This window comes from Chiloscyllium plagiosum, chromosome 10, assembly GCF_004010195.1.
Source record: "Chiloscyllium plagiosum isolate BGI_BamShark_2017 chromosome 10, ASM401019v2, whole genome shotgun sequence".
Taxonomy (NCBI): domain Eukaryota; kingdom Metazoa; phylum Chordata; class Chondrichthyes; order Orectolobiformes; family Hemiscylliidae; genus Chiloscyllium; species Chiloscyllium plagiosum.
This window is the reverse complement of record NC_057719.1, coordinates 67,888,115-67,912,270: the sequence shown is the minus strand read 5'-3', so window position 1 is coordinate 67,912,270 and position 24,156 is coordinate 67,888,115. Positions and strand designations below refer to the sequence as shown.

At 38.9% G+C, this 24,156-nt stretch overlaps 1 protein-coding gene and 1 long non-coding RNA gene across 22 annotated transcripts in view; one reads left to right on the top strand and one right to left on the bottom strand.

Annotated features, from left to right (window-relative positions):
* The window catches only part of meis2a (Meis homeobox 2a), a 116,454-nt gene extending 99,905 nt beyond the window's left edge, over window positions 1-16,549 (bottom strand). For 10 of the 11 annotated variants that reach the window (XM_043698002.1, XM_043698004.1, XM_043698001.1 and 7 more), the window contains exons 1-7: window positions 15,161-15,421; window positions 14,625-14,854; window positions 13,832-13,973; window positions 13,444-13,494; window positions 12,685-12,735; window positions 11,591-11,740; window positions 1,244-1,361 (exon numbers count right to left, since the gene is read on the bottom strand). In XM_043698002.1, the coding sequence (XP_043553937.1) occupies window positions 1,244-1,361; window positions 11,591-11,740; window positions 12,685-12,735; window positions 13,444-13,494; window positions 13,832-13,973; window positions 14,625-14,854; window positions 15,161-15,172 (754 nt within the window). In that variant the 5' untranslated portion in view covers window positions 15,173-15,421. Of the gene's footprint in view, window positions 1-1,243; window positions 1,362-11,590; window positions 11,741-12,684; window positions 12,736-13,443; window positions 13,495-13,831; window positions 13,974-14,624; window positions 14,855-15,160; window positions 15,422-16,352 lie in introns of those variants that run through there. The other variant, XM_043698003.1, reaches the window with a different exon arrangement.
* On the top strand, window positions 14,168-23,029 carry LOC122553741. 11 transcript variants are annotated; one of them, XR_006312818.1, is made up of 5 exons: window positions 14,904-15,134; window positions 15,421-16,109; window positions 17,397-17,496; window positions 18,630-18,827; window positions 19,409-20,634. It is a non-coding gene; the product is annotated as an uncharacterized LOC122553741 (long non-coding RNA). The 11 variants fall into 11 exon arrangements; XR_006312817.1 differs by having other exon boundaries at window positions 15,418-16,109; XR_006312816.1 differs by having other exon boundaries at window positions 15,415-16,109.
* Window positions 23,030-24,156: the final 1,127 nt, after the last annotated feature.

The window sequence follows — 24,156 nt, the reverse complement described above, 5'->3', positions numbered from 1 at the left end:
AACTGAACACCTCTGAACTTGAACAATTGATTACACACCACAAGTGCACAGACATAGACACATGCACACAGGAAAGCACCACCCCCTCCCCCCCGCAACCCACTCCGCCATGGGCTATCTCCACTATGGTCCCGTCTTTATCTTGCTACCATAACTCAACAAAGCCACTACAGCCAGACAGTTTTGAATTTCAGCTGGGACCCAAGCGACCTGTTAATGAAACGGCATAAGGGTAAAACTCAGTGTTGAGTTATGCCTGGTGTTGCAAGCAGACTTGGAGTCAAAATGCTTCAAGCGTTAACGTAATTGCAAGAATGTGAAAAATGAAGCATCAGGCTCCTGAGCAAAGCAGAAGGTCAAACCCGAGCCTCTCACAAACTAGCTCTGTGGAAGGTGGCCTCATTTACCATTTAATCAGCCTCACTCTCTGTTGTCTCCATATTTTTTAACCTATTAAAAAAACTGCAATTAACTTGAAAAAAATTACACTCTGTCTTCGAAAAGTGACATTCACTAGCTTTCCATGTTAAAATATGATCTGTGGCATCCATGAAAAGCACTGCACTCAGCCCAGAAGACAGTCAATAAGTGCTCAGCAGATTGCAGGTCACTTGAACTTATGCGTGTAAAATAATCAATACTTTTCAAAGATTAGGTTTTCAAGATTTTCAAAAATGGCAGAGAAAACAAATGCACAGCAACCATAAATATGAACAAGATAGGATTATTTTTGTTCCAGCTTTCAAACTGAATTCAATTAAAATCGTATATGTACTTCATAATGGTGGCACAACAGTTGTTTTAACATCACAATGGTACAATACTACCACAATAGTGCACATTACAAATTATAGTCACTACTCAGAAAAATAGCAAACCAGACTGGTCTGGAAAATTGCGAAACATCACAAAATATATAATGAAGTGACTTTGGTCACCTGAAAATACTGGGTTTACGTAAAACCAAAAAAAAAACACTACTCATATTAAAAGAGAAAAGTCTGTAATACCACTTGTTACTTAATCAATTACGTCTGCATTCGTATAATTGCTGCAACATTTTATTCATGCAATTTATACAATTTAAAAACAGGTATTTTCACTGATAGCTTTTCAGTGGTTACACACCCACCCTCTGATACTGATACTGATGTTTGCTTTCTGATGCATGCTGCTTGATCGGGCAAGGCGGGGTTTGTTTAGTCATGCTGATTTTTGAGTGTGAAGAGAATTAACCTCTTACCTTGTTCACTGCTGTTGTCCCCACTCTGGGAAGCATGGCCCCCACTGGAGGGTCCAGGTGTACCAGCTGAGTGCGTCGATGTTGCATCATCATGGTCCCTGTTCCAAGATGATGGATTCTGATATGAAGATTCATGCCCCAAAGGATTTTGTTTTTGTTCCAGTTAGCATTCCCAAACCGAGTGAAGAACACAGAAAACAAAAAGAGAAGAAATAAATTAACGACACAAAACTTTAGGGAAAAAGATAATTTCCAAATGCTATTCGTTTTCTCAACACCTTCTTAGGCACTGAGCAGAAATTATTTAAACAATACTGAAAAGGGAGTACTGTGCTGAAGCTTATGTCCAGTCTTTGGAAAAAATGTTTCAAATGACAATCTTTTGTTAAGAAAATTTACCATAAATCACATAGTACTGCTGCATTAAAAGGCATGGGTAGTTTAGATCGACAGTGAAGGTACTTAAGGACTTACTTTTCCTTGCTTCACTGCAGTATACTTTTCTCCTTTGAGAAAGGAAGTTATAAAGTTTTTTTTGTCGAATGGATAAATGCTCCAGACCGAAAGTTACAGCTCGTTGCTGCAATGCAGAATGTATTCTCCTCCTGGTTCCCCTCCCCTTTCCTGATGGTTCCCAATACCCTGCCACTACTTAAAAGAAAACAGGATTTCTACTGTACAGGAAAGGCTTTATCAGCACCACATGAAGGCAGGGAAGAGATGGAATTTCCTCTCTCAAAGTAAAAAAAATGAGAAGGGGCACGTGAAAGAGATCAGCCTTTGGGCTAGTTTTGTAACACTTGACACTTGCATACTCTCATTGCTGCCAACCAGATAGTTTGGCTTGTGAGGTACCGCAATGTTAGCAGAACCATGTTAGCTAACAACAAATTGTGTTAGAAAGTTACAACAAACCTGCAAAAAAATAACAATTAAAAAGCTGGTTTCAACATTTTAGAAACATGTCAATGACACAGTTACATTATTAAGAGCATCAAACCAACTACAGTGCAAGGAGTCTTATCCATACAAAACAACAGCTTTACCATTGTGCAATCAAATGTAGAAATATAAACCAGATGAACTTGCAGAGGATGACTGTGGATAAGATGCAGAATGCCTCCACCGCAATAACAAATTAGTACAGACTTTATGATTAAACCAGAGCCACCATGGAATTCAGAGATGCAGCAACCTCTGTCTGGATTCTGAGTTGGTGCCTCAGAGTGTCCCTTTTTATCTCTAAGCAAGGAAACCACTCAAATAGCTTCAAGCTAAAGACAAACAGTAGGCAGAGGCTCTTCAGCCCACTGCAGCCTCTTAGCGTCAGCTGTTTGCCGGATGGTAATCAGGTAAAGAGCTAAAAGAATTAAATGAAAAAGACCAGAAACAATAGCTCTGCATGAATTTTGTCTAGGAACAACACAGAGCCAGAACCTTCCTATAGAAACACGATAAATGCAACATGTTTGTGTAAATGATTGTTTAAAGGACATGCAAAATGTGGTTAAATTTATGCACTACAAGCTCTTTTAAGTTGTCTGTTGCTATTGTTCATTACTGCAGAAACAAAAATTATGTTCATTACTCACTAACACATCCTCTATGTTTCATGGCAAATATCAGCAAAAGCCGATCAGAATTTTTTGTCATTAAGATCACTTTGTTTCTCCTTGATTGGCTTACTGGATGCAAACGGAAGTAAAAGAGTTCTAATTCTTCTTATAATTGGAAATACACATTTAGAATAGATAACTCCATATATCAGTTCCAACTGCATTCTTCTCATTGATAAACATCCCTTCCCTTTTGCTACCCTACATGGTAGTAATAGTTGCCTTGGTACTATGCACAACATATAATCTTAAGGTGTACAGTTCACATGTAGTAATTTCCAGCATTAACAAAATAGCATGCAAAAATGGTGCCCCCAACTCATTCCTAATTGAGTTAAAAAGCAGAGTTAAAGAGAGAAAGGCTTGCCGAATAGTGAATGCAGTACAATAATAGCAGCACAAAAATAGATACAAGAAGCTTGGTCTCCAGGGGCAGTATTATCTATTTGCTGGTCTACAGACTCACAGCTGATAATGCAAATTGTAATTAATATAAAAGCAGGAGACAATATGGGCAAAGCTTGTATGAGCTGGGCCACAGGAGAACACTTTGCCACTATACAGTCTCACTCATTTACACATACTATCTTCCACAGTAAACACAATATTGTCATTGTTTTCCTTTTTCAAAACCAAAAATTGATTTTGCACTGTCACTGAATTCTACTGAAAGTAAATCAGAGGAGAAGATGCAGAGAATGAAAGAGGGCAGAAGTGAGAAAGAGAGGGGAGGCGGAAGTATTTGTGACAGAGAATGGGAAAAGGGGGCAAAGTCTTAAACATATTAAATAAAAACTCTTCTGTTGGGACTTTTGTTGGCATAGTGCATGTATCTCAGTGAGAAACATAATGCCTTGTACCTGCTGCACTTTCACAAAGAGAACTATTTCTGTCAACATATGATGTGTCAATTTTTCTAAGTGGACAGAATCAGGCTCATTCACATTTCATCAGACTGTGTTTCCCTTATTGCAGTATTTGAGTCTATCCAATGTATCTTTACTTTCTAAGACAACTACAGTACAATCAGGAATTCTGTCTGAGAAAAACAAGTGTGTATTTGGTATTTGGCATGAATTTCGGAAAGCGCACTATTTTTTATCAATCTATTGCACAATTCAAAGTAATAGACTGCATTAGAAAAATATTAATCTCATATTTAACTGTACCTTTTAAGATATTTCTGTATACTCTGTATAAAGCATCAAGTGACTGATTTAACTAACTGCTGGCAAATTTTCCAAAGTAATATCAATATCAAAATGTAAAATAGAATATTATTAGTTCCTAATCCATAAACCAGGACTTTATAGTGCATGATATTGTGCAATAAGTGTTTAACTGTGGAGCAACAGTTGATATATAGAAACTAACAAAACAAAAAGACATCTGACAATTTTCAATATCATTTAAGTTATCACAACATACATCATGCTTATTAACAACATATCCCAAATTATTATATACTGTGTATATCTAACAGTAATCTTCAGTTAGTAAAATAGTGGGAGTATAGTGCTACAGCACAATCACATATGTCTTATATTTCAAAGCTTCTAAGTATTACCTATATGACCATTACATTTAAAATACAAATATGCAATAGTTAATAAACTCATTAATAATGCCATGAGAAGTTAAAAGTGAACTTGGATGTGCAGAGTATATTAGAAAGAATGATTAGCCGGCGATGACTTGAAGACAGTAATTCAATCTTGGCTTCTCCTCATACTCATAGACTGCTCAAGCTTTTCTCTGGTGTTGTGAGATAGAATTACTGCCTTATATTTCCACACCAGCCATGCATTATTCTGTCTTTGTTTTATGTGGGAGGGGAGAAATAGGTTGAACATTTATTAATAAATAAAAATCCTTTCTTCTCAGCTACCTTCATTACCTTAAATATTATCAAATAGTGATGAAAGTCAACAGTTTTTGAAATTCTGAAGCACTAATCTATATTCCTCAACAAATTGTTCAACTGTTTTATCCTAATTTAACCAACTGACACTTCGAACAGTTCAAGAGCAAGGCAGATAAAAAGTTTACTGTATAATTCAATTTTGTTTTAACCAATATGCAGAATAAATAGCAACAATTTCTTTGCCCAGTAAATACTTTACTTTTGCATTTCATAGTGACAGAGGTTTAAAAAATAACAATGTAACAATAATTGTGATCTAACTTTTAGTGTTACAATGTTTTTTTAAAAGCATGAAATTATTATTCTTTTTGACACATTTTTTACATCATAATATTAAATGCTCCAATAAAATGAAGATGTTTGAGAAATAGGTACATCCCACAGCTATACAGAGAAATGATCTCTAGGACATGCAGTTGCCCCTCCTATTTGCTGACTGCTAAATATTTTCGCCTTCAGCTCTTGAATACAAACCTGTTTTACCTTACTCAAAACTGAACTCAACCTGATTGGTTCAGACTTTGTGTCAATGGGACATTTAAAATACATTATTACAAATTGTATTTCGGACTATTCTTTCCACTGTAGTGCATTCATTATGAAGTATCGGACAGTAGCGTACTTTAACGGGCATAGTATTTGAAATACAGATACAAAATTATTTATTTGCATCTGTCTTTTACATTTCATTACAAGCAACACTATTTGTAATTGTGTAATAAACTTTCCTATACAGATGATTCACCTATTTACCAGCATTATGTTAATACTTACTCATGAGGTGAACAGTGTGGAACTCATGATTAGGCTAGCAGAGGAAACTATTACTTTCACAATTAAATAGCCCAGGGAAAAGCCATTTGCTTATTTTCTGTGTACAGCGTGAAGCAGAAACTATGGCTTAAGCATAGTCTATACTGAACTCCCACTGCTTAAAACTAGAGTTAGCTCTAATTCCAACCCAATATAGGCAGCTGCTGCCATAGGACACTAATAGCTAAAGCAACATGGTTTCCGTAAACGTGGCTCTGCAACTATTTTTCTTCCATTCTGTCATTTCACAAGCGACCAAACAGCCGGGCAAGTTTGCTATTTCTATCTCTACCAATGGTATTTGTCAAGAGTGTTTGTAACTTGGGAAGAATATGCGTTGGCAAACTTTCAAAGGAATGCTGCCATGCAACAGATGATTCCATGCAAAACAAATTAAATGTGTCAACATATGCATGATCATCATACATCAAACAGAGATTTTCATCAACATTTCAGTGTTTAAGAAATTCTCTTATAATAACAATTAGCAATTTTGCCAGAGGGATAAATTATAATGTAACTGATTTTTCAAAACTCTTTACTATTGTAGAAAGCAAATTCCTCGTTATTGTTTATAAACGTTTCATGCCATTTGAGTATGCACAACGTGAAAATGAATTGCAATTTGTCAATCTATTTCCTTTGCTTTGATAAATGATCCAAGTTGGATGAAGACTTATAATTTTATCCATAGTTTGAGTTCGCAATTCTAAGAATAATTGAACAGTAATTTTATTTCGCAATTTCATAATTCTAAAATATTGTGATATCTATGTTTACCATACTGTTTTAAACTGGTTAATGACCTTACCCAGCTAAACGTAAGTTGATATTTCAACAAAAGCACTGCCCAGCAAGCATTTGATGCCAAATGAAAAGGTTATAAGTTCAAGGATCAGGACTGCATACTATTTGTACTCTCCATTAGGTGATGTTTGTTACTCTTTAGCAATACCACTAGATGGGGCGCTACATAATTCAGAAATGTATTTAATCAAAAGGAAAACTTCCTAGCTTCTGGGTGCAGTCTACCTTAATAACAGAACCTGCAGCTTTTCATAGTGTAACACTGATAATGGATCAAGGCATTAAGTGGTATAATGCACAAAACATCTGACGATATTTGTCGCTGAACAGCTCGCATTACCAGGAATGCAAGGACAACAATTTAAAATTAATCAAAAAATACAATGTTTTAGAGCAGAACAGTAGAATCACATACGGGAAGGTGTTGGTATTATCGCTGGACTATTAATCCAGAGACCCAAGTAATGTTTTGGGGACCTGGTTTCCAATCCAATCATGGCAGACAGTGAAATTTGAATTAAAACAAAAATCTGCAATTAGAAGTCTAATGAGGACCATGACACCATTACTGATTGTCGAGAAAAACCTATCAGGTTCACTAATGGCCTTTAGGAAAAAAGATTGCTATCCTTTCCTGGTCTGGCCTACATGTGACTCCTGACTCACATCAACATGGTTAACTCTTAACAATTAGAGATGGGCAATAAATGTTGACCTACCAAGGATACCCACATCTCGTGAATGAATAAAGAAAGTTGAAGATTTTGTTTCTCCAACAGTTTAACTAAGTAAAATGTTCAGGAGCTGAGATATATGTTCTGGAAGACTCCTGATTTTTATCAATTATAACTAGACAATTTTAGAATGATCTATGTATCAGCTAAGAAAAGAGGAAGGACCATCTAGGGTTCCAGAGCTTTATCTCCAGCAGCAATCTTGGTTGGAAATGCTTTGAGGATGTCAAGATTTCTTTCAACCATGATTCCTACCACAGATGAATAGCCTATCATTACTTAATATTTGGACATACTTAATAAAAACTATGGTTTAGCTGAGGTGCCAGAGGGTTTCTACGATCAATGGAACCATAACCCTGCAAGGATTCAATGTTTTCAGTAGAGAAGGGGCCAGAGATAATTGACAGAGAAAGAGAAATAAATATGCAGATATTGCCTGAGTAGTGTAGTTATTCTCAATTGTAAAATGTATTCTTGTATGGTTTAAATTGCAGATGAATACAATATTAAAGAATCAGACTGATGAGCAGTTGGCATTCTGTAGCTTCAAACTAAAAAGTTGAGATTTTAAGTTTACAAAAAAATTGATTATTCAATATACGTAAGACTGTGTCATTACATGCAAATGTGCTCATATTTAGAGGTAAGTAAAATGAATTTACTAGTACACAATATCAACGTGCATAGTTATAAAACATTTTTGTGTGATCCATGCTGGCACCAATACGATCGTGTGTGTTCATCATTTTCTATTCAACTGAATTCCAGCTGTATTTCCCGCATATAAAATAAGGGCTAGTTAAGTGTGATTGGTGATCCGAAAATACAAAGTCAGTTTCAGTTGAAGTGAGCAAAAATTACTTTTGGATTGAAAGAAGTACCACTAAAATGTATTTTGGATTTAATTGCATATTACGTTGGTAGGAAACCCTGAAAGTAAACTTTGAAGGCACTCTATTTGACTATTCCAGCTTAAAAAGATACAAAAGTTTTGTGCCTTTCATCAGGGAGTTCATGAATGAATGTATACACAATGTGGAACCAGGGAATTAGAATTACAAGCAGTTACTTTTGGAATGCATTTCCAAAATACTGGGTTGACCAGGTCTTGCCCACAGTGCAGAGAAGTATATTTCTACGTATCTGTGATGAGGGTAATACATTGTGCCAGTTGTAGCTTGTGTGTACACTTTACTCTTGATTGTAAAAGACAAAAAGATGGTAATTAAGGAGTTTGTGAATAATGGTAATTTGTCAATAATATATTTGAACCAGCATTTCAGGAATGAATTGATTATGAACTGATTTAAATCAATCTGTAAACATACTACGGTCTTGCGGTTACAGGTCAATACTTTCACAGAAAATGTGAAAATCAAAACTTAATTTAAATAAAATCAAACCAAATAGAACAAAATGAAAAATAATGAGACATTAAAAGTTTGTCTAAGTTTTGCAAGTCTCTTAGAAAATGTTTTATTATCTAAGGTGCAGGCAAGGTAGACAAGAATATTTAAGTTGAAATTGTTGAATAACAAATTTAAAAGTTTAGACTTTCAGACCAAGTAAAAAGTAAGAGAAAATTATATTAGAATATTTACATTTGAAACTACAAATGAATGTAAAATATGATTTACAGATTCTAAAGACTTTGCTCACACAACACACTATTTTACAACTGTGCAATAAAACTGCCTGTATATGCTCACTTGTAGCTATCCCTATCCCCCACTAAATATCTTCATAAGGATTTAGCAGTCATCAAGCAGTTGTATCTTTCTCCCCATGTGGCAGATTGACACCACTGAATAGGCAAGGAGAGGTGTGTGCTTTTGGGGTGTCAAGCAGCTGTCACAGATCTGTCACTTCTATAATGAAGGCAATCCTGGCTCACAACAAATTAAAACACATTTCCTTTCAATCGGTGCTATTCAAGACCTAAATCAGTTCAAACATTCTAGCCATTTCATGTGCAAATAAAACAATTTGGTACATGCATGGATAAGAATGGCGACACACCAGGTAAACAGGGGAGACAACAAGCTGCCTCAAATCCTTTGAAATACTTCATCACCATCAATGCACCAACTTTCACCAATTGAGATCTAGCCTTGGGTTATGTAGTAAAAATCCATATCAAAGTAAAAACGGAGTCAAACAAAATAAATTAGCATCTTCAACTATAGCTTGGAACATGCAGTGCCCCTTCCTGTGACTTAGAATATGTAAGAATTAGTAACAAAGATGCAGAGAGATTTCCATTCTTATTTGCCTTCAATCGCTATCTGCTTCATCGCTTTGTCTGCTTTTTTCTACTCTCATTTCCCCAATCTTTCAAGAAGTGAGCAGAAAATAAATAGTTACTGAATGCAATTTGCAGCAAGGTAAAAACAATTTATGGCCAAATGGTATGATCATCACTCTGACACTAGGTTAAAGATCTAAACCCAAATATAAAGGAATGCATAAATACAACTGTAATGATATAGAGTGAAATGAGCAGCACAGAAGAAATACATTTTACAAGAAACCAAGCTCATTGTGAATAATTTTTCATAAAGCTCTTCATCTCCCTGCTGGTGTTCTGGTTGCTCAAATTAGTGCCCCTTTGAAAACAAATGGCAGGGGGTTTGATGTAAAAATTTTCATAGTTGAAATCACCAGGAAATAAAGGCTCTAAATTATAATACTTAATGAAGTGGTAAACCCTAACGGGTGCAAGATAAATGGGTTGTTATATTTGGTCTGTTTTGTGTTCAGAATGTTGCACTACTGTAACTAAAACTACAGTTATCATATTATCAAAATGTTAACCTCCCAACCTCATCCCATTATAGTGTGTAAATTAGAATTTTTTAATGGAACACAGTAAATTGGCTATAGCATCTGCCATCTGCCAGTAACTTAAACAGGCTAGTTTATCTAATCTCTTCAGTATAAACACTAGTGTACTTCATTTCCACACATCAACATGAAATGAAGTGCATTCACATTTAAGACACGGAAATTTCAATTTTGCAAAGTCGAATACGACTTCCTTCTTCACTACTCTGGATAAAAGAATAATGTATCTCATTATCATAAAATCGCACTTGGTGATTGAAATGCAAAACGAAACGGTTCTGGTCAAGGTTTGCAAAAATGGATCCTGAGAAAATAATATGAATTACTTTAAAATTTCGTCCAATTGTTTTTCAGACTTCCTTACCAGTTTGTGTTTTCTCCTGCCAAGACGGCTTCAGAAATCTATTGTTGCTATTAACGCTGAGAATACCTGCTGCGGTTATTTAAAGTATCCCTATAATGCTTTGCTCTGTTACAAGATACTGGTGAGCTTGAGAAGCAGAACCTATACTACGGTCTCCCCTGTGACCAAGTAGATTTTCTAAGTACAATAATGCGATTTCTACACCTATAGCCTTTCCCCAGGTAGCCCTTCAAACGCAGCTCGGAGACAGTGAGGTTTTTGAAAATTGCTGCACTTGCCGATTCTCTGGGGACCAGTGCCTCTGCTTTACAGCGTTGGATGTACCTATCAGTAATGTCCCTGTGTGCGTCCACTTGTCAGTCTCACGCGAGATATTCGCCATAAATATTTGCTTACACCTCTGTAGTATTTGCTTCCTAACGCGCACTGTAACCTGACTCCAGAACTGCTCCAAAATAAACGCCGGCGATTTTGTGCTCTCAGCCTACAACTGTGAAGCTACTAACTCCTCACTGGGACACTAAACTGGGGCACAACAGGCCCATCACCTCGCGGCTTGTTCGCGCAACAAAACAAATGTCAAACCAACTATCTTGCTCCAGTTAAACTTCACAGCATCGTTAAAGCGAATAACGGAGCAAGCCTTATATACGGTGCCTGTGTCAATTTAATCACAAGGTCTAAACACATTGGCCAGTTATCGATCGGTTTGACTAAATGAACACAGGAAGCATTTCAATGCATATGTAAGCGCTTCCAAAACACTGCTTGCTCTGACCACAGCCGAACACAACCTCAGCCAGGAGCACTGCGAATGATTTACCGCCTGCCAACGCCTCCATAATAACAGATATTGTTCCATACCGCCTGTGCCAAACTGGAGTCCACCCCTCTCTTCCCCTTGTAACCCCTGTGTTCATGAACGTACAAAAATTTCAAGTCCGTCATGTCAACTCCACCAGACTTTTTGGCTCTGTCTCCGCCGCGGTGATAAACACGGAAATCACGGCATATGAAAGGCTCGGGAGTGCAAAGTCAACAGGCGCTTATTTCCATAGACCTTAAACGTATTCAAAATGTTAACCTCAAGCCGAGACACTTAGGAATCTACTGCAAAAAGACGGGGCTAGATCCAACCCAATTTTTTTTAAAAAGTCCAACACAGGTAAACAGCCGCGAGAAAAAGAGAAACCAGCAGAGATCAGCAACCCAGCGCCATGAACACATGAAAACTTCACTCACATGTTCTGCTAGATTTGTCGATGATCCGGATAGCTCTTCGTGGTCAGATTTGGAACTTCCATCTCGCTCGTCGATGACTAAATCTATGGGCATTTTCCCTTTTAAACAACTAATGTACCGGTGGCAGAAGTTATCACACAGTTCGTGAACCTGAATGCAAGAAATAACAAAACAAAACACACACACACATCAGATGGCAAGGTTTCCGAAACAAGTAACACGGGTTGTGTACGTGTGGGGAGGCTGTGGTTACAGGCATTATATAAAGACAAGGAAACAATAGTGAAATTGTTCGTGTACTTATTATTCTCTGGAGACTGAAGCAACAAGTATTTGAAACAAGGCAAAAATTCGCAGTTAACATTAGCAAATAACTCTCCAGATGAAAGGGTCTGTATCAGCTTACTACTGGACCATACCTTCATTCTAAAAATATACATAATCTTGTACATACCGCAGAGTGTTGCATTAAAACGTGGTACCTATCTCTACATTATCGCGGCTACTGTAACGGCCTAAATCGCGGTTCTATTTGTTGATATTGTTTGATCTGATTGATTTTTAAAAAAAGAATTCACGTTTCCTTGATAACAGATTCATTCTCTGAAATGTAAACAACAATTGTACCGACTTTTGCGCTCAGGCATTCCATTTGACCCAGTGAGTTCAGGGTTTGAGCTCCGACTTTGCAACACTGTAAAATGAATGTTACATTCAACCCCAAAGCCACATCAAAGAAACGCAGCGGTCTACAACTTGAAGCCAGACACTTATAAACCCAAATGCCATTTGTATATGAAAAGGGTAAGCGTATACAGGCAGAAATCTTAATCCATGAACCTGTCGGAATAGTCTCTTTCGGTTTTAATGCAGGGTGAAAAATCAGGCGCGGCCGGTAAGCGACAGGAATGCTCTTTATTTTAACAACACTTCCAGTTTGCCTGCCATCAATCTACCTCCTAACAATTCAAGAAGTAGATTTCGGGTTTATAAGTTTGATTTACTGTTAAGCATATTCTGATTTATACTTTATACCATACATGGATTCGGAATTGAGCGAGATTGAAAAACGGGCAACAAAACTTTCTTTTTACCTTTTCTAACTCCAAGAGGTGGAACCTTAACACTTGTATAGCTTGAATCATCTGCAAATGTATCACATATGTTAGACATGCAAAATAGAAATCCCAATCTTTCAGTCAAAGCTCATATCAGATAACATGGCGAATTTAAAAATAACTTTAAACAGAGCAGAACGCTTATAATTAGGCAAACTTCGAGGTTATTTTGAAATAATCACGTTACAATGTTCAGACGTTGGGAAGTATTTTACTGTTCAAACATCCATTGGGGATTTTAAAACAAACATTAATCGAATTTTTAAAAGATAGACTCTGAGTAGAATGGGGGGCTTCAGTCGGGATCACAAATCTCAAGCCGCGTTCGAGGCAGTTTTTCGATCTTTTAAAAGCCACCTCACGGGGTATTTGCACAGATCAGTCGGTCCAAAGTGCGGGGATTTCTGAAGTGGCTCCCTCTCGCTAAGCAGTTATTTCCTGAATCCACCCACCCCCCCAACGCCCCTTCAAGCCTCCTGCGGCTGACGAGCGGGCTTGTAATGAAAGTCATTCAGCGAGCAATGTTTAAACGCGAATGAACGCTTCAGAAATCTATTTTTTTAAAAAAAAGACGGTTTATTTCAGGGCAGCACTGATTAGAATCCAAGCCCAGAAGGTCATCTCAGTTCGAACAGTCACAATGGGCAATGATTTCTGTGCATGCAGCGGAGCCACGTGTAATATGCATCAAATCGAAAATGTGTTAGAAAGATCACAAAGTGTTGAAAGCCTTACCAAGTTATCCAGTTCAGGATTAGAAGAGAATAGTGGTTTTTCTGCGCGGACCTAAACAATAAGTGAAATAAATGAGCTCAATGCAATGTAGTAAGAGTTTGAAAACTATCTTGGAAAAAGTCTTAAGTGTCTCAAAAGGCAAGGTGTGCTTGCTAAACAAACAGCATGTAGAACACAATTAGTACATGAATGATATGTAATTACTTGTAATTTGACACATTTATTAAAATGCTTGTGTGTTGCACAGATGTACACCTAAAGACGATTTACAGGTTACATTTAAGGGGGGAAAAGCTGCTGCAAGACTGTTAAAGTAAGTGCTAGTATGTCTTTTTTTCTCCCCCTCATCATATTGTATCCCAGTTTGTAAAGAAGATGAATTGTAGACCTGTTTTGCGAATACTGCTATGTCCTCGTTAAAGGAGTCAGACGAGCAGACGTCACCGCCTGCTACGCCGGGTTCTCGTGGAGTGCAGGTCGCTAACTCACATTTCTCAAAAACCAGCGCTAACAGAGGAAATAAAGGATGCCTGCAAGACAAGGAGGAGTTCGGTCAATTCCTTTCAGTTCTGAAGCACACGAAACCCTTAAAACTATGTATGATTTCCAGTGGCAATGAAGACAGTCTGCCCCTCTCTTCCTCTCTCTCTCCGCCTAGAACAGACCACTTCATTCTTGTAATTCGCCCAGCAATTGACAATTTACAACTGAAGAACCGGATTGCTCCTTACAATTTCCCAGGTACTGACTAAAATTGGGATTTATATTTTAACATTGCTACATAGTTATTCACCCCACTAAGTTAAGCAACAAGGCAGCAGCCATTTTGAAGTAAAACATAACTTAACAAGAACAGAAACAGTGCAAAAAAAAAACTTGCAGCTTCCGGTCAGTCCAGAAAGCTATAATCATTAACGTTTGTGGATTGGCAAAAAACAGAGCTTCGCTTCCAAACCAAGAGCAAACTAGATCCGACTGCATTCCAAAATGTTCTGAACACAAAGTTCAGAGCCCTGTGCGTGCACACTAAACATTGCAAAAAAAGAAAACAGCTAGGTACTTGCTTTCCCTGAACTTGCCAGTTTTATTTGGCTTTCTACTGAATTGGTTATAAACTGTTTTTTTTAAAACTCTCTCTCTCCGCGGAGCGTGTCAGTGTTCTTTTATATTTTATTACCTACCCATAAATTGCATCTTTATCCCTCTTTAGGGCATCGTTGACAGCAGAGCCCATGCTTGTGGGCATGACATTAGGATGAGGTGTATGTGGGCCGTAGTGCTGGCTGTGGAGCGGCGGTCCGTGGTTGAGGTGGTGGACTGGAGGGATCGGCCGGGGGGCGTGAGGGTCTCCGTACATGGACGCCGGTACCCCAACTCCGTCCATCCCACCGTAATGAGGAAGTTCATCGTACTGCATCGAAGAAATCAATAGAAGATCAGGAGAGGTGGGGGGATGGGGAAGGGGGGAAGAGAGAGAGTGTTGGGGGGGGGGGGAATGGGAAGAGAATCGCGTTAAACAGAAAAGAAAAAGCAGCAGACCTACAAGAAGCACAACACATGCTCGTGCATACTAGAGTTTGCTATTAAACAAGATTTTTTTTGGTTGCGATTGTTGCTGCTGAATACGGGCCGCCATCATCAGTAGATGAGAGGACTCAGCCAGGCCCCACCGATACAGGATTATCCGATAGGTGAGTGTTGCAGATTGAAAACCTACCCTTTGCGCCATCAGTCTGCGCTCCCACACTGTTGGATGTGCCGTCTCTGTAATATCCCCCAGTCCGCTTTAGTTCTCAGTCTCAACGAGATCCCTTTTTTTTCCCAATCCAGTTTCCGACTTCTGCTTTATCCTCCACTATCGCAGTTTAAAGCGGCCCAAAGGAAGGAGGGGAACTTTGTCTCTTTTTTTCTCTCTCTCTCTCTCTCACACTCTCTCTCGCGCTCTCTCTCTCCCCCTCTTTTTCTTTCCAGAAGAAGAAGAAGAAGAAGCAAAAAAAAAATTCAAGCCAGGGAAAAAAAAAATTACTGAAGGTTACGATCGGCCCGTCAACAGCCCGCTTGTAACAAAACTGTCGTCTCTCATGGCTTTTTGCCACTCCAGCTGTCAATCAAAGCAGGGTTGTCAAGGTATTGAATGAATGATGATCTGCCGTTGCAACAACTCTGGCTGCCTTGGACCGCTATCTCACTGTAAAAAAACAGCGATGAAAAAACGTTCACGAGGAGTTAACAACACACGAAAAAAATAACAGCGAGAAAGTGGGTGGAAGGCAGCTTCGGCTTCTTTCGTAGCTTTTTTTTGTTGTTTGTTTGAATAAGTGGCTGTCAGTAAGTATTGAGGAGGTGGCAGGTTGGGAGGTTGGTTGGTTACAGAGTGAGTGTGTTGTCAGTAATAATGCGCTGGCAGCGCTGAGCGGCGGCGGCGGGAGAATGACGGAACCCGGAAGTAGTGGTGGCCATAGCCAGTCGTACGCCAAGCTGTCTCTCATATGCAGACTATGCAATCGGACCGCTGCAAGTCATGGGGGGGGGAGTTGCGGGGAGGCGGGGGGAGCCAGAAGCGAAAAAAAGCCTCACTCAGAACACCCCCCCCCCTCATCAGATTGTAAAACAGATCTCTAAATCAATCAGCATGATGTTATCTGAGCGAGATTCATCTTTCCCGTGTATGTACAAATAAAGATTTTCTCTCTCTCTCTCTCTGTGTGACAACTGCTTTTTAAAAAGTTGTTCACATGCTAAGATATTTCAGAACTTCCCACAAAGTAACCGCGAGAATCCTTGCTGAAAACCAAGCCCCACGCAATTCTGACAAACTGTGACTTTAAGTGGTGCAAGTGTCCGACTTGCTGAACCTTAACAAATACATAAAGTGGGGAACTCGTTAACTAGTCATATTCATGACTGACCATTATGTGCCTTGGAGAGAATTGCTTCGGGAAGGCAACACCGGTTTTATTTGAATAAGTGGTTCCCAAGTTCAACAGGCTTCGAATTATTTCCCCTTTCAGTCATCCACCGTGTGATTCCCGTGTCCTCCGCTGTACTTCTTCCTAGCATTGTTGTGGTTTGCAGGGCAACGCGGAGATATTTAGCGCGGTGGCTCCTGATATTGGTGTTCCTAATTGCACGGTGTTATTTAGAAAATTAAGTGTGGTCCCGCACCCCCTTGAGTACAAATGAACTTTTCCAACGAAAAAAAAGCTTTGCAGGGAAAGTAATTTTGTGCATCTCGTCCAATCCTTTCGCTGGATCCAAATTCATGCACCCAGCCGTACATCATGACAGTCAATTATCATAGCTTCATCTGATCATCAATCACAGGGGATGGTAGAAGTTAAGGGGCGGAGCAATGGTCGACCCATCGATTGCAGTAGTTTTGTCTTCCCCCCCACCCCGCCCCCCTCTCGCTCACGGTCCCCTACGCACAAAGGCCAAAACGGACTATTCCGTTTAATATTTGGGTTCATCAATAGACATGCAGGCTTTTGTGCATGTGACATCAGATATCGATGGTTTCACAGAGAGAAAAAAAAATTGGCAAAATGCATTGTCTACGGGATATTTGATTTCCAAAATTAAACATGAACCACGACTTTGTCAAAGCAGGCAGAATCTGTACACTTTTTTTGCGGACACAGGGACGTAGTAATGCAACTTCAAGAGGTCAATAAAGCAAAAGAAAAGAGAATGATTAAGAGGATGATGTTGATAGTGATACCCACTGCAATTAAACAGTTTGATTAAACGGGGCATCATAACAACAATGATGTTTGGGAAAACACCCCTCACATAAAAAGTATGATAATGCAGCGGTTGACAAACGCCAGTGGGCATTCCAACAGGACGTTGCCTGTGAGTATACCAAGGACTGTTGACAGTGTAGGACAGCATCGAAAATTCGCTCTCAAAATACTTTTACGCGTTGTTTCCCCCTCTCTTTTTAAAATAAGAAAGAGACGTACAACTTCTGAAGATCCAGCTACCCTCCGAGACGGTCCTCCAATAAGCATTCTTCTGCTATACTGTACTGGCGACTCGTCTTGCAACAGAGTAAGTACAGCCGCGTCTTGCCATTCAAGTAAGTGTGCTTCACTAATAGGCATTTATTGCCAAAGTGTACAAACGGCAACGTTGCCATGGTTTTGCCTAACCAAGCAGCCCCATATTAATGACTGCCGTGTTTTAATGTAACAAGTCAACAGAAGAAGGTGGGTAGAAATTGCAGCGTTTCCGCAATGCGTGAACCAGGCGAGTTTGAACACCGAGCCGGCCGCGATTTCTCACCTCGTCGGTAACCACAAGGAGCGTCTCTGATCGGAGCCCGGCGATGGAACAAGGCGTTTTGTAAATTGGTGAAAGCTTTCTCGAGCACTAAAGCGGCGAGCTGGTAGCAGCGATGAGCGGGGACTTTCTCAAGTGATAAATAAAAGTAAATGTTGTGTGACTGTCATCGGTGACTATTGAAAATGCATTTGTTCCGACTCATTTTTTGTAAATGAGTTTGACTGTAGTATTTTGCCGTAACCGCTTCTATGATCTGGTGAAGTGTATGGATGTCAGAAGATGTTGCACCCCGTAGGATTGCGCCGATTAAATATTCTAACCATATGCATAGGTATTTTCCTCCTAACATCCCCAGCATGTTCTGTTGGTAAGCCCCCGCATAATAAGCTTCTTGTGTTCTATTTGTCGAATTGATGACATTTTATTTAATAACATAAAGCAAAGTACACATTCGGATTTCGTGTGAGTCAAAAAGTTTGAAAATAGTCTTCTACATTACTCGTCAATATTTAATAAAAGCACAAATGACTTGCAAGTCGTCATTGACACTGGGCGGCAGTAAGTAAAACAGCAATAAATAGTGGCTAGCTCGTATCTTATCGACAGAAAAACCTATTTTATTATAATAAAGTTTTGCTTTTGTACAGTACGAAAATACTTTATCGTAAAATACCCGTGTTTAATAGTTGACTGCAACATAGTTAAATTCCAAATGCAGATAATCAGATTCTGATTCTTTTTTATTTAGAGATACAAACTTTACTCCTGTTCATATTTATGTAACATGCGTACGATATGTAAGTGCTATTCTCCCTAAACAAAAACTTGTTCTCGATTTCGCTTTAAGAGAATGCTTGCTTTGTCTCATTTAATATGTTAAGTATGTTTTTTTTTTCAAGTTTGCAGATTTCTGTTATCGATGTGAGATACCCCCAACCAACTGAGAATCGTATCCTGAAATGCAGCCTTTTATATAATATTTCAATCGGGATTCGAGTAGCTGCCGTTCAAATAATGCAAATCGGTGTCCGGTTATGGAGTGCATCTCCATCAACAAGCAGATAGCAGGGGATAGCCGAAGATTGCTTTAACAGCCGGTAAAATTTCATCTTCTGGTGTCAAATTGGGGTCAACCTGGGGTTAGAGCTATCACTGCTCAGTCAGAGTAGTCCAGCTGTGTTGAGATTCATTAAGAGTTCAGTATCTGTTTCAAGAAAAACAGCACTAAGACAATCAGAGGGCGAAGGAGCCAGTTGTTGTTGGAACTACAAGTGTACCGACCAAAACGGTAAATGTCTCCAAACTTGCTTAGATTCAGCACGCCTTGCTCCCGCTTCAATGTGTGTGTGTGTTTTATCCAGCAGCAGCGTTTAAAATATTGATGTGACTACATCCCGAAGCAAACTCATTTTATTGAGCGAAACTCAGCCACATTACCGCACTACTCCCGTAGTAAAAAGTGGATTTTTCGTTTTCACCACCAAAAGGCAAATAAAAGTGAAATAAACACATTCTAGAATAATTTTTAGTTGTTTAAGTTCTATCAGATGTAGAAAATGCATAAAAAACCTTCCAATATTGCTATATTGAAGGATGAAAGCCGACTAATCTAAAGCGTGGTTACTGTTACGAACATCCATATATAAACTTTTAACGCTATAATTTGTTTCAAATTAAGGTATCAGTTCATTACGGAGTGGTGGGAAGTACAATATTTCTGGTACAAAGTCATAACAAGGAAGGAGTCAAGAAAGGAAGGCGATAAATACTGGAGACTTGCAGTTATTTTCGTGCCCTCGTTAAAAAGAGACGCATTTGAATGTCTTCCTCGTTGACCAGAGTTAACGCTGGTTTTGCTTTGATGTTGATTGTCCTTCAGTCCAAGTTTATGTGTGTTGTTTCGGAGCGTGTGTTCACCCCCCCCCCCCAGCCCCGATTGTATATGATGTATTCCAACCCTCGCTGCAAAAGTTTGAAGTCTCTACTCGTTCAGGAAATGAGGTAAAAGCACGGGTTTGAATAGGTCAGTCTGCAGCGTGTTTCTGCAGCTTTCCAAGAATTCTATATTCTAATCGGGCTCGGTATTAGTTTTACAGTTTGTTTATTTGTTTTAGAGATCGTGATTTAAATTCCCACCGCCTCCACACCCTCCCCCAACAACAAAAAGTGGAAAGGAAGATCGAGGACGATTATTGGTGAACTTTGCCTGACCCCAATGTAAGTCCAGGCTGAAGGAAAATCTCCCCACTGAGTGAGTGTTCAGCCGTTACCTGTGAACCGTCGTATATTAAACGCACCGGGTCTCGCTTTATACCCTACCGCAATCTCGCCACAACCCAGAGAGAGGGGGGGGGGGGGAACAGGCGACGTGAACTTTCGGCAGATGTTCTGCTGTGGTCTGCGAGAAATTCATTGGAAGGCACGGTTTCATAGACAGCCCTTTAGCGCTATCTGGCGGGACTGACTGTAGCAATCCGATCGCTGATCCAAACATATTCTCTCACCCCCCACCCCAAAAATATCCGTGAACCTTGCAGCCGCGCGAAGTTCAGTTGACCAGCACCACCGGGTCAGTGATATGGTTTTAAAATGAACAGATTAAATTGTGCCAATCGAACCAATTTGAAATAAAGCTCAATTTGATAACGCCACGTCCAACACGCTGGTGATCTCATTTCGTTTTCATTATCGAAGGAGTGAACTTTTCAACAGCCGCGCTGCCGAGAAAGGCGAATTGCGCTATTTTGCCAAAACTGTCCGTTCGCTTGATGGCCGTACAATTTCTATTGATAGGTTTTTGCCCCTAATGTTTCAAAAGTAATACATTTTGTTTCGGGATTTAAGGGCGGTTATTGCTAAATTGTCACGCCTGGGCGCCGATGTTCCTTTCCTTAATCGCATTTTTTTTAAAAAAATGTATCTGTTGAATGATTATTATTTTGACCGCACTCCGGCCGACTGTATGGGAGGGGGGGAATCATACACAGGGCCGGCAATGTGGAAGTCGCCAACAAGAACTTATTAGTTGCTAACGCTGTTGTGGGAATGATAATACCACACAAGGCATCTCCCGTACGCGAATTACACTTGAAAGCATTTTAGAAAATCATTCCCTACTCGGGGATGCGTGCTAATTTAGGAATCAGCTTTTCCTCGCCATATTTAGGTCGATTTCCCCCCCTCCCCTTCAGTTGGAACGGCGTTTACAAGCGCTTATTCGGGAATATTTCAAGTAGTTTTCTGTAAGAGAACTTCTTACATTTCCCCTTCTCGGAGAAAGATGGATTTTATTTTTCTTTAGCAATGAACATTTCTGAACATTAAATGCATAACGACAAAATTTTTAAAAATCAAAACAGGCTGATTTAGGTAGTTATTTTAGATGTTAATAGTCCATGCTCCTCTGCTTCTTAAACACAAGCTGGTCGTGTTTATAAGTAGTGGAATCATTTAATGAGTGTCATTAAAGCGTGCTTCCATTGCAATTATCCCTGGATTAGAACCACCAAACCAGGTTAATTTGAAAAAAAGCAATTAGCGGGTACTGTAACAAAGCAACGGGCAAATCTTTATAGACTTTTTGAAACAGCATTGCGATAAATTGCACCCGTTCGATGTCTTATGTACATAACCCTTTTAATCGCAAGCAAAAAGGAGCGTTAATTTTCTTTGATACAATGCTGACGCCAAGACAGTACGACAGCTGTTTTGTGATGTCCCTTTCCACTGTGTGTGTATGCATATTCTGAGCTCCAACAAAGCAATGTTGAGCGATTTGGTTCTGGATCGTTTGACGTAATTAAATGTAACTTTTCCTTATGATGGTTTTTCTTGGCTTTGCGCTGAAATCTGGTTACTCATGGCAGTTTGTATTTAAAAACGAATGTCTCTTCGTTTTGTCCCTTCCCCGTAGCAATCTAGAAAGTGCGGTTAATGATGCCTTTTTCCCCCTCAAAAGGATTGTATGAAGACTACCAAATAATTAACCATATTACTTATCGGAATAAATATTGTCTACCTAGAATATTGTCGGAGTATTTTGAGAGAAACAAGTTATCTCAATGTTTTAACCCTGGCTGTATACTCTTTCCATGTTTTTTGGCATCTTTCTTAACGGCTGTTTGTCCCTGGTATATTTTAGATCATCCAGCGTTTATATTATTTAAACTTAAAAGGATGACTTTAATTGGAAGTGCTTGATCTTTTGAAACACTGATGAAAATTAATTTTGCATTAATGATAATTATTCACTTGTTAACTTCCATTTAGCTGTTAATGTGACTTTGAACAATGAAATATCACTTGACTAAATTATTATATCCAAAACACGAGAGCAGTGCATACTTTGATATACCGAAGGGGGTGTTGACCTAAACGGGAGTGAATGTTAAACATTAATTTGCACACGTTGATGATTTTGTTTCTTCCAACCTTTTTGTATCCTGTGATATGATTTTAATGAAATTAATCAGCCATGGTATTCAAATGATAAAATCAATCACAAATTTTACAGAGACAGACATGATTGGGGAGGGTAGCAAGGGGATACTGTATACTTTAATTTTCAGAGCGCTGTAGTTTCTTTTTGCGCCAATGCTCATACATTATTTCACTAAATCTGATTCCCAACCTTTTTCCCAGGCATTCTGGAAGAAGACAATGACCATAACTCCCATATTTAAACGGAGCAATCGACAGCATCGATTCATCTACAGTCTCCAAAGTCCTTACTTTAAAATGCAGTACAGCCCATGACTTCCCGGCAGAGGAAAAGCAAATGTCGTTAAAAAAAACTAATGTAAAGGAATGCCCGGTTGTTGAGTAAGCAATAAGGTAGTGGATGAACTGTTGTTTTGTGAAGGTCAGGTCACGGGCGAGTTTTTCTCCCGCAGATCATTAGGTGTAATTGGGTGAGTTTAAGTGGAGTTGGGAATGCCCGTACTTTAGTTAATAGCAATGACCTTCTTGCCGCTATCCTGTCCAACATTACTCATCTTTACCCAGACCGATTTGAAAGCGATTGCCACCCTAGACTTCGAGAGATATTACAGGATACTAACCCTGTAATTGTATTCCAGAAAGTTCCGTTACATTTTTATTTGTTCTTTAATGTTATGTAAGCAAAACAGATACAATTTTATCCTTGTCTGTGTGAATCAATCAGATTAAACCCATGCTTCAGCGATAAGTATATTGATTCCTTGGATTGCTATACATGTTTTGAAAGCCTATTGTACTTCATTACAGCAGAGGCTGTAAGGTAAAATATTTAAAAATAAAATCATTCTTGTGTGCTAGATATTCGAATTCTGTTTGCATTCTTTGTCTAGGCAATATAGATTGAGTTTCATTTTTTTAAAATGCAGAATGGCATTCAGTATTGATTTAATTACTAAATGAATAAAAATTACTTAACCAATCAATCATTCTCTGCATCGGACGTCCTTAAACTTAATGAGACTTTCATCTCGTTAAGTGAACGAATAAAAGGCGCAAGGAGTGCGAAAAACGCAACAGAACAAATCCGCAAAAAAAAGTTCGTAAAACACAAACCTTTGGCGTTGCAATTCGTTGTAAAACTAAAATGTCTGCACTTCGTAATCTTCCCTTCACGTTCAAAAAGCAATTTTCCAACATATCACACTGCAAATTGTGAGATAGCTGGACAATGATGAATATTTCGGATATTCTGCGTCGGTGCCAATGGGAAGTCAGAAAAGGGTTAAAGTACGTTCCACTAAAGTTCAATAGGCTTCATTAGGTTTTAAAGATTCAATGGAACTGTTTTCATCGATTGGCGTCCACCGCACATAATTGAAAAAAAACATAACGCATTATTAAACACACCGTTGTCATTTTATTGGACAAATTAAGGATTTGGACACATTGCGCAATATTACAAATGAAAGGGAAATTTAAATTATAAGGTAAGCTATTCATATCATTTTCCCGCAGCAGCTAATCTCAGAGTAACAATGGGACATGTGTGTCGAAAGGGGACCGAGATGCTTTCTGACTTTATTAGCTAATGAATGAGAAATGAGGACGCACGTTTAGGACTTTTTTTCCATATGCACCCCATCAGACGTCTTCTAAATTCTACGTGAAAGCCATTCTGGACCCTTTGTGTAGCCAGAGGGAGGTCGCTTCGAGGTCCACTTGCAGTCTGACCAAATGTTTATTAAGCATAAAGTGGAGCTAATGCTACAAGATACCACAGAATAACTGTCCTGTCCCGTCTTATTATAAACGACCCTTTGCGTTTCGACATCCTTTCACGTCCTACGATGTCATATTTCTTTGCTCCTTATCCACGTCCTGGTTATTTCCAAATGAATCGATCACCCCTTAAACCACTTGTTTGTATCTACAATGTAGCCTGTAAATAATGTCGTAAATTGAGGGGGACACTTCCTTTACAAGATA